The sequence below is a fragment of the Mycetomoellerius zeteki genome, unplaced genomic scaffold (genome assembly GCF_001594055.1).
Source record: "Mycetomoellerius zeteki isolate Tzet28-1 unplaced genomic scaffold, Tzet1.0 scaffold124, whole genome shotgun sequence".
In the NCBI taxonomy this organism is placed as follows: domain Eukaryota; kingdom Metazoa; phylum Arthropoda; class Insecta; order Hymenoptera; family Formicidae; genus Mycetomoellerius; species Mycetomoellerius zeteki.
Window position 1 is genome coordinate 789,184 of NW_017256169.1, and position 11,378 is coordinate 800,561.

At 37.7% G+C, this 11,378-nt stretch overlaps 1 protein-coding gene across 2 annotated transcripts in view; it reads left to right on the top strand.

Annotated features, from left to right (window-relative positions):
- Nucleotides 1-11,378, top strand: part of heph (polypyrimidine tract-binding protein 1 heph) — a 375,570-nt gene that overhangs the window by 218,166 nt on the left and 146,026 nt on the right. For both annotated transcript variants that reach the window (XM_018461600.1, XM_018461599.1), the window contains exon 3: nt 4,964-5,068. In XM_018461600.1, coding sequence (XP_018317102.1) covers nt 4,964-5,068 — 105 coding nt within the window. The remainder of the gene's footprint in view (nt 1-4,963; nt 5,069-11,378) is intronic.

The window sequence follows — 11,378 nt, forward strand, 5'->3', positions numbered from 1 at the left end:
GGATCACAACTAAGATTGCTTCCGATAACAATTTTGATATTCAGATTTCGATCGAAAATTGCGTTTAATTTTTTATTTGTTTTTTGGCTACGCTTTTCCGACTACGGTGATCGAACAGAATTTAATACACTCATTCGTGCATTGGGTATTCATTCGTCCGATAGTTATCAGATTCGGATGAGCCCAACGGAGCGTGTCACGAGTTTTCTTCTTCAATAGCGTCTACGGTCGGAGAGCTCATCGGGCCCACAGCCGGCGCGTGAGATTGGTTTGTCATCCGAGCGAAGCTTCATCGTTCCCGGGTATCGCTCGCTCAATGTACCAGCGTCTCCACTACTTCTGTGCGGACGATCTTGAGACAATTCTGTGCGGGTCGTCGGGCACGTAAAACGCTCGCGCGCTCTTCGCCGGGTCGCACGGGAGATTTTCTTTCAGCGGAAACACTAACGAAAAAAAAGAAAGAGAAATGGAGAAAACGGCGATCGGAAGGCGGGTGAGGAAGAAAGAAAGAGTGAGACAGCGGCTGCTTCTTGGATTTAAGATCTCGACGGTTCGTGAAGATCGAGAGAAAACAACCTTGCGATCCGCGAAGTTGAAAGAAGAAACCGGGACGGGAATCGGGATGGTGGATGTTCAGGGGTGGAGAATTGAAGGAAAGCAGAATAGATACATCGGGGACGAGAAAGAGAGAGAGAAAGAGAGAGGAGGGGGAGAGAGAGAGAGAAAACGGAGTTCGTGACGGTGGTTACGAGGCTCTGAAGCGAAAGGGGAGTTGGCTGGTCCATAATCCATACGTCCGCGGGAAATAAATAATACACGAGCACCGGGACCGAGGCGGACAGCTCCGGATGTTGGTCAGAGAGGATGAACCCCTATTCCCATATCCGAGGAAAATATGGAATCCGAGTCCGTTTCCGTGGCTTGTCTCCACCCATGCTGCTTCTCCTTCTTTCTTTTTCTATGATCGTGGAGAGACGAGAAGCCCGTTCCGTATAAGAGCTCCTTCTTGCCGCTCTTTGAACGATATTCCACCTAACAGCGCGTACTCAATGCGCTGAGAACGTTCGCGGTGTACTTTCGCAAGATAAACCGTGTATGAGACATGCGTCGTCGCAGAGAACGCGTCCTCCTAATTGCACTTGCGAAGCTTTTCACGTGTATTTATTTTTCGAGTTGGGGATAAACACTTTTGTGACATTTCGTACCCCGGACGAGTAGATGTACATAACGTACATTTAAATGTATAGACGTGTGCATAACATGTTTTTTACATTGCATTTAATTTATGCGTTTCCGCATATTTCATGTGATGCTACATTGAAAAAAATGATGTAGCCTCAATAGTATTATTTTTTAATTAAAAATAATTTTGTTAATTCATTAACACATTAATTAAACAAGTACGTCATGTTCTTTTAATAAAGTTTTATTTGTTTCATTAACATGTGCTAACAAAGTTATTTTTACTTAAGGATGTATCTGACTGCAGTCCCTACTAAAAGTTTGAAGTTAAAAATGTGTTAATATTTACACTTTCTATATATAGAAATTATTTATTGTATTTGTTGTTGTTTTTTATTCTTATGTTTCCTTACATATACCGATTATTGCGAAGAATATTACTAAGGCCTCGGTAATCTAATGGCTTAGGACGCTCGTACGGAATACAACAGATCCGGGTTCGATTCCCGGCCGAGGTAATATTTTTCGCAATAAATTTAATTACAGATTTTTCAGCATATTAATATCTTTGAAATATGATGCCTGTTTGAGCATCGAAATTATTAGAAATTAATTTAATTCACGAGATTACTACAGTGCAGTGGTTTAATTGCGTTTATATAGTCCGGAAATTTTTCGGCGCGTAGTTTGTTAGACTACAAGTATGGTATATATGTCAAGTACATACATAGCATATTTAGTGATTCAAAATTGAATTATTTAAGCATTTTAAGATCTAGCTTCAATTGATATAGGGTTCTAGTTTATCGATTGTGTTCTCACATGTACGATCTAAAAATGATATTATTATTCTTATATTTCAATTTGAAAATGATAATAAATATAATAAACTATCAAAAGGTGTTGTTAATTAAAAATATGATGTTACTTTATACAACTGTTTCGTGTATATTGTATTTATATAGTTTTCATATTTATTTTTATATAGAAAGTGTAAATATTAACATTTTTAACTTCAAACTTTTGGTAGGGACTGTATATACATATATCAAAGATACATCCTTAAAATAATACTGTTGACATAACATCATTTTTTTCAGAGTGTAGCTGTCTTAAGTGAAAAATAACTTCTAGAAGTAGCATCGTTTTATCATTTGAAAAAACTTTTTTTACAGATTTTACTCAAAAATATCTGTGATTGAAAAATCTATCAATGTATTTAGTCTATCGATATCAATCTATCTCTATTAGTACATATATTGGCAAATAGTTTTTTCGATAGTTTTTGATAGTTAGAAGTGCACTCATTCGTGCCAGAATCTCGTAATAGCGGATCTCGAATTAATGCACAAAATTCCTTCCATGCGCGCTAGAAGCATGTGAGTAGCATGAGTGGGATAATAGAACCGCTACTCCCAATAAGACCCTGAATTTTATGGTTTAGAAGTGAAGTGGGGACAACTTCGTTTATTACATTCAGAGCTCTGAACCGCGCGCTATTACGAGATTTCAGTGTTTAATGCTACATACATTTCCATCTTTAGTACTTAAGTGTAATTAATCTGCACAGATCCTGAATTTAATTTTAAAGTGAATGCTTCAAATATGCAACTTTCCCAGAGGGTTAAACTGCAGAAAAAAATAATATTTCCATTAAATTTCGAGAGAGCAAAATTGCTTTCTCGCGTAAAACGGGGATTAGATATCTATTTTTTTTTAATTTATGCGAAGAAAGTCGCAAATCATGGACTTCGCCGGCCATTTTGCCCTTGGCTTGTTTTCTGAAATCGAAAGAAATCTTTGTAAAAAAAATGGAAGGAGTAGGGATGGATAATAAAATCGGCTGTTTTGTAAACGAATGAATGCAGTTATTTAAATTGGTCAGGAACTTTTCTAGTTAACATTCAAAGAATAACGAAGTCAAGAGTTGCTCTTGTCTTTTGTCGCTCGATGACCCGAGGGTTGGCCGCAAGTGAATCTGCCATATCCTATGGTTCGTTTCTTTTGTTTCTTTCAGTTGTCTTTTTAGTCTTTGATCTCGCATTCCGTCTCGTGGCCCAAGTTCTCAGTGGTTTTCCTTACGAGTTATGAATTATCTTTCATGCATTTTCGCCTGTGTGAGACAGTGAAGGCTTTCGCTGTCAAAGCTCATCTACAAATTTAACGGACTACATCCAACCACGATTGCATAATATAGCTTGTATTTCGTGAATAAATGCAGCAACGGTGCAGCGGGGAATAAATATTTTGTTAAGCGATACACGATGCATGCGATGCTCCTTTGACGTTGAACGCCTCCGACAAGAAAACCGTGATTCTATAATGAATGGTATGCGAATGAGAAAAGTCGTAATCGTGAAAAGGCGAGTCTCCGCTATATAAATAAGGAAAGCACCTTACATTCCTAAAAAAAAAATCGTATTATTTTGTTAGATAATAGATTTTGTTAGATCTTCTATACAAAATATCCGCGGAATAATGTGACGGTGTTAAATGAAGCTAATTCCAGAAAAAATCTATTGCTAAAACATACGTACACATAAAGGCACAATCTGAGCATTGATTAATTCTTAACGCTACATTATGGAAACAACACTGAATGTGACTGTACCCAACCAAATTTAGATTGCCTATAACTTTCATAAAAATAGACATATTCGCTGAAAGAAAAATTTTTCGTATTTGTAACTGTAATTACATATATAGTTCTTATTACTGTAACATTATAACAGTATAATTATAGTAACATGTAATTATAGTTACAAGTACTCACTTTTTCTCTCAGTGTTTTCTCTTAATTAATAATATTTTTCATCGAAATACTAAACATTAAAGAACATAACAGAACCAAGCAAGTATGTATGTGTATTTTTATTAATAGAAAGGTTATTATGGTAAGAAGCTTTATTTTTATAGTTGCATTGCTACAATAATTTTTTATATTAATAATAATTACACACACACACACACACATTTACAGTTCTATCAAAAAATAAATAGTTGGCACGAAAATAATTATAAATTATAGCTAAATTATAATTATAATAATCATTTTTTTTCTCAATGTAAATCTTTTACAGTAATTGCATGTAGGCCGATTAATGTGATCTCAAGAGTCGAAAGTACAAGTTCTTGTGATGATTTCCGAAGGAAACGAAGGTTCATAGGGATTAATTATTTATTAATATCTCGCGAGAGAACTCTCTTCGCTCGAGTGACCGCAGCGTTTTTCCGCGTTCGAGAGTCTCCGTTAAGTATTTAGATTCAGACCTATGTTAAAAGCGTCTTACTGCTATACGCTTCTTTTGACGCCAAGTACGAGATTTATCAGCGCTCTAAGGACGAGACATCGAATAAGATTTTGCTGAAGATCCGCTTCTTTCCACTTTTTAAGTAATCGAAAGATGTCCGACGTGATAATTTATTTCAATTCCCCTCAAAGCTCCGAGGATAAAGTAAGACGAGCGATTAGTACTCATGGAATACTGTACCGTCCAGCTTAACGTTATTCTGTAAAATTACAGTAATACTTTTACGATTTACATGATATTGCAATAATTTTGTTATTGATCCTCTGAAAATATATAATTAATAATATTTGAAGATCGTCGTTAGAGTTATACGAAAACGCGCGACGTTTACAATAATTCTGAATTACGTTATTATGCTCGCTGAGCATAATAACGACGTAAAATATGCGTTGTGGAAAGTGGAATTTATTGAGGAGTCGTCGTGTAAAAGAGTTATTTATATCACGTAAATGTATTCTCTATTGTTGCAGAGGGGTAGTGACGAGCTTCTATCGCAAAGCGGGGCAGTCAGCAATGGTGCTTCAATGAGTCCGCAACCTCATCACGCAGCCGACAACAACAATGACGCCAAGAAGGTGAGTGGTTTTAATTAAAATAAGATACAGCGAGCGGAATCCGATATCGTCAGTGTCAGATTTCACAGAGTCCAAAGATAGGCTCTGAGGCTTTTGTCTAAACGGCAGAAAAGAATCTTCTGACAATCTCATTAGAATAATTATCGTTTATCACTTATAGTTTTATTCGATAATAAACCGTTGCAACAGAATAGTGCATGTAACGAAATAGTACAGTGAAAAACCAGAATTTGAAAAAAGTTAAGCCATTTACCCAATACCTATTACTAAAAATCTCATTGGCTTTGATCTTTGATCCCTTCACGGTCAAATGATTTGATTCATATTTTGCGTCGGTGGAACTAAAGTCCTTGAATATATCTATTGCTGAAAAAGAGATTTGAAAAAATTAAGCCGTTTTCGAGAGCAGACGAATAATTGAACGGATGGACCAACACTTTGAAATTATAAAGCAGTTTTTGCTATGATTCATTTTTTAATAATTTTAAAGAACTCTAAGAAATATGGATGTTCGCGTAAATCCGTCGATATTTTATATTTCGTTCCTCTTCGAAAATTCCTCTTTTCTATTTCGACGACTGTAGTAATACGCGCAACACGACCGAATAAAATACAAGGAACGCCGATAACTTCCTTTTCGGTCCGTCCATTTCGCCGATGGCGGGAGCGGTCGTGCGGAGCTTTTTGGAAGAGCTTTTTTTTCCCTTCCAGCTACCTCGGCGGCGAACCGACCGCAACCAGAACGCGCAACGAACCATAAATCATTGCATACCAAAGAGAAATTCGTATGCAGTGACCTCGATTGAAATGCATCTATTGAAATCTGATCGGTCGCTTTCGCGTCCCCGAAGAGTTCTCGCGTTCCTTCCGGCCTTCCCAGTTGCGACGAACGTATGGATGTCCATCAAAGGGATTGGGAATCGTTTTTTTGGACAAGTCGACTAAAGCTGAATCGTTACTCGTAGAAATTTTTAACAAAACGAGATGGAAAAAAATACTGATGAACTCTTCGCGAAAGTAAACTTAAAATTTTTCGCACAATCTATTAACGTATCGTCGCACGTCAACGAGAGATACGACAAATATTAATTAGCTCCGTGTGTGCAACGTCGACAGTCGTGAGATAATCGACGGCCGTCGGACGAAGAGAAATTATCGACGTGTAGTTCCACAGGAAAAATTAATTCCTGGCGCAGCCCTTGCACGTCACCTCGAGCCGATGAAAACTGCAGTAGAAAGAAAGTGGCCATCCGATAGATAGAATCTGACGATTATTAATCGATCTACTTACAGATTCAGCATCAGTGAAAGAATGGATGATTTTGTGAATGCCATTAAGCAGTCTATTTATGTCTCACTGAAATTGATAGTCGGGTCAAGTGTAAATATTTTATCGGAATATTTCGACGGGACGTCAAAAGTCGACGTCGGAAGTGGAGAGGAAATAAAGAAAGGATTCCGCACTAATTAAATGGAGAGTTCTGATAAAATGAGTTACTTTTCACATATAAAACGATGTCTATAATGAGATTTTAAGGCGTAAAACTTAAACTTCAGGCTTTAACCCGTGAGAAATTGATCAATCATAGTTGATTATTCTGCTCACATTTGACTGTGATTGATCGATTTCTTACAGCTTAAAACTTAAAATTTAAATTTTACAACTTAAAATCTTATTGTAGACATAACTTATAGTGATAAACAAAAGATATCATAGATATAAGACTTAATATTGAATAGTTTTTAAGATATGGTGCATCAAAGGGGTAAAACTTGCACTCACAGAGTACCTTTGATACATCATAGTTAAAAACTATCCATTGGTGAGAACCTAGTGTCTATGATAGTTTTTATTTGCCACATTCTAAGTTACATCATATGTAAAAACTCATTTCTGAGCCAAATTTTTCATGTAATTGCAGACTATTTTCTGCAAATGTTTAGAATTTTCAAGAGATTAAAAAAATTCACGCCTTAAGAACTGAAAGAGTAAGAGGCCAACATTCGTTTCGTAAGAAAAGAGAATAAATGAGGCCATAAGATACGGCCTTTTAGCGTGGTAACGTACCTTAATTAATATTTTGCGCACTGCTGAGGCGACAGCCGTTTATGGCTCAAGCTTTGCCACCATGAGGAGGACGAACGGCACTTTTCTCGCGCACCTGCTCTCGTCACGTATGCTCAACGTCGTCACATGTCGTTTCAACGAAGGACGGTGAAAAAATAGTGAAATTTCCGGGGACGCGAATGACGACGACGACGACGTGTCTGAAAACCGCATGGAACGCCGGGCGTGTCTCGGATCACTTGGTTGCACGTGCAACCGCCGGATGTGCCGAAAGTTCGACCTCGTTCCTCGCGTCGTTAATCATTTTCCGTATAGCTAGTAAACAGAAGCAAACCGTGGCGCGATACGTGTAAAGCGTTACGCGGCCGCGGGCTTTCATTTTCCGTGGAATTTACCGAAATTCCTGTTTAACTGAATCCACGAGTTTGCGTCACCGAAAAATGCCGATACAGTTTGATTAATAGCTCGGTCGGAACGTAGTTCGTGCTTTCGCCCGTTCGCCCGTTCGTATTTTAATCGGGAAACGTAATGACCGATGCACTCTTTAAAACCCCTGAGTTATCTTTTGGCACATGTTTTTATAAATTACGAAGAGACGTGTGGCCATTTAGTGTGTGACATAAATCGACGTATCGGGCAGTAACGCCGTGCGTTATTTCTCCCAACGTTACCGTCATTTTTGATCATGACAAACAATGTCATTTGAAAATGTCAGGACAATCTTAATAGCCTCGTTAAAATAACTGCCGGAGCGAAGCCGTTCCCGTCGGCCAGTCTGACTTTTTAGTGGCTGAATAGACACGTCTAAAATATTATTTTGCACCGCTCACGTTTTAATCACACTAAATGCATTTTAATTATCACGAAATGCCCGTCGCGAATAATAATAATTTTCAAAGCGTTCTTTGATACATTGATATTAGTTCTTTTGCAGAAATTAAATGCTAATTAATTTTACTGTAATTATATCTGCTTGCAGCGCGTTCTTTTTCTTGTCACAAATAACAACGAGTGATACTGTTTTACAGAACATTTGCGGAAATGAAAATAATCATGCCGTGGCGCCTGATGTTTTTCACAATACGAGTTGCACAAATATCTCGTTGAGAATGCACGCATTACAATAGCCCAACATGTAACGCAAAACCGTTGTGTCTATCGACGATCGTTAATGTTCGCGTGTTCCTTTCTTTTTTTTTTCGCGCGGACGTGTGCTTTTTACGCACGGCGTCGCGACGCGCGAGGACGGAGAGAGCGGTGTAGAGATTCGGTGACAAAGGCGCGCCCTTCGTTGCCCGCCTTTTACTTTGAAAATGTACACGCTCTCTATTTATCTTATTTTCGACGGTCTCGTACGACGAGAAAAACTCGAGGAAATTATTAGCCGTCGTCGAGTATACGTATGCTTCGCATTACCTGAAATTGCAACATTTACGGAGCGCGCGAGAAAATGCCGCGAGAAATACCACGTGAGTAGTTATATTAAAGTTAACTTGCCAGATTAGCGCGTGTAAGACAAACGATGAGATTTTGGACAAGGAAAATGTTGAAGATTTGAAAGCGCGTTAACGAGACGCATATGATTTTTATCGACTTACATAATAACAAAATAATCAGGATATTTACTAATTACAAAAATCTGAAAAAGCTAGATTTTTCAAAGAATTTCTGTTTTATCCTTGTTGAGAGAGAGAGAGAGAGAGAGAGAGAGAGAGAGAGAGAGAGAGAGAAAATCAGGATAAAATTATATTGAGATTCGGGGAAATCTTTATCTTCTTTTTAAATTTAAATTTTATTTCTTTCCGAAAATATTATTGTATTTCTTAGGTTATTTTTTTTCTTGATAATGCACAAGGTTGACAATGAGCAAATATGACATTTATGTACATTCTTTTGCAACTCGCGAGTTTTTATGTAAAAAAATGATGGTGAGACGAAAGAAGGCAGTACTCAGTATAGAATAGAGTAGCTCATTGATACTATATTGTAGTAAGCATTATACTATTCTATAGCTTCGCGACTCCAATTGCAGGAAACAATAGAAAATCTTGTAAAATCCCTGTTTTTCATTAATTTTCATATATAATTTCTTTGTGTTGTGCTTATACTCTAATTTATATTTTAAATTTGCTTTAAAAAATTCTCTAATTTTTTACCTGGAATTTTGAAATATTTGGAAAATCTGGGAATTTTTTTTCATAAGATTTCAATAAACATTCTGAAAATAAATAAAAAATTTGTAGACGTATTTTGATTTTATTTTTAGAAAAATAAGCTGTTCTTGGAAAGATTTAAAAAATTCATATTTTGTGTCTACAAAGCAATTCGAATGGCAATTTGTCAGCTTCTTTTCTAAACATAGCTCCGAAATCTTTTTTCGATTGTTGAATTGATCCTGGCCAGAGCAATTTCGCCCCCAACCCATCGCGGTATATATTTCGGGACGATGTTGCCATAACATGTACGCCTCTCTCAGTTAATATAAATTGGTGTTCAAGAAAAAGTAGGAGGGAGGATGCTATTTATCAGTGAACTGTTCGTTATGACTGTAATCCGTATTAATAAAAGTCAATTCCTTGGAGAGGTGGGCGGGGGATTGCGATTTCGTTCTGAATGAAACAGCGTTTTCTTATCAAACATATTTGAAGAACATGGGCAGATGCGCTTTCATTTTTTCTCCTCGAAATTCAGAAGCTGACTGAAGAATAATCACTCGTTATCATATCATGCGTGCGATATATATATATATCGGCCATTTTTCTCTTTTATCGTTTACTCTCCCTTTCTCTTTCGAGATTTTCTCTTCCTTTCTCTCGTTCTTTTTCGTTTAGGGACGTTCTATCTTTCCATAATCCCTTGCGTACTTTTGATGTTTGTCTTTACATTTCACAAAGTCTTCGACGTTTTACCTAAGAAGATTTTCGAAGTTTTTATATTATTTCTTTATTAAATTAAATGGCCTTTTATAATGTATTAAAAATTGACGGAAAATTTATACAACCTTGGCGAAAAGTATTAGGCGTCTGTAATTTTTTTGCTAAAATCAATTGAACTAAAATGTTAAATAATAATAATGATTAATAAGTTGCCTAGTATTCTTGACTAGAGCTGTATTTCATTTTTTGAAATATCAATCAATTTATTTTTTTTAATTTATGTGTTATACGCGTTGTAATAAAAATGCGTTTATAAAAAATGCGTAGTAAAAAATCCCACAAATTAGTCTCTCTGTAAGAAAATCGACGCGTTGAAGAATCGTTATTTCCGCGATGCTTGTGAAAATCCGCGGGTGCGAAGAGTCGACCTTCCCGAAGCGTAAAAAGAAGAGGGCGAGAAAAGGCGGGAAATTCTCTTTCTCTTGGGAGGCGCGGCGTTGCGGGCGGATTGCGAGGCGGAAAAGGAGAAAAAGGAAAAGAGAGTCCTGTCGATGTTCGCGTAGACGGTCTGAAGAGGTACGCTCGAAGCTCGTAGAAGCTCCCATTCATTGCGCCTTCCAGGCTGAATAAAGCTTCGAGAGGGAAGGAAAGAAAGAGAGCATACAGCTTTCCGCTGCCTTCCACCATCATATTTCCACTACCCTGCCTTCGGGGCTTTCCTCTCGATATCAATCGCTCCGGATTCGCCTTCAGATTTGTCCTCCTCTTCAGCAAATCTCCGCGGAACGACTGTTCCCATCCGGTTGGGATATCGTATCAATCGAGGACGAGTCGAGTCCCGGGACAGGTTTCTCGATCGTCGCCGGTCACTTAGGATTCTTTACCCAATCCTCCAACGGCAGGATATCTGTAAGTGGCAGTCTTTTATATGCTTTTCTATATTGCGGAGACAGTTGCTCGCGTTTTTTACCAGTATGTTAGTATTACTTGAAAAAAATTTTCTTGCGAATATATAAAAACGTAGGATGATTACTTAATACGACGTAACGTAATCATCGATATCACTGCTTTTCACGTTTATGAAAAGCAGTGATATCGATGATTCCCTGGCGGGTCGATGTAACACTTCTATCCTTCCTTGGACGGCGGACGCATACCGGGGGGGGGGGGGGGATAATAATGCGATATTAACTCTATAACGTTGCTAAGTGGATGTGCATCCGCTTTAATCTGGATTTTTAATTCACTCTGTAAGATCCCGTCTAGCGTGAATAATCGCGTTTGGGAAACGCGGATTAAATGCGGGTATATAAATTGATTAGTTGCACGCTCGGCTTAATGAGGACCGTGTAATTTACATTCCTGC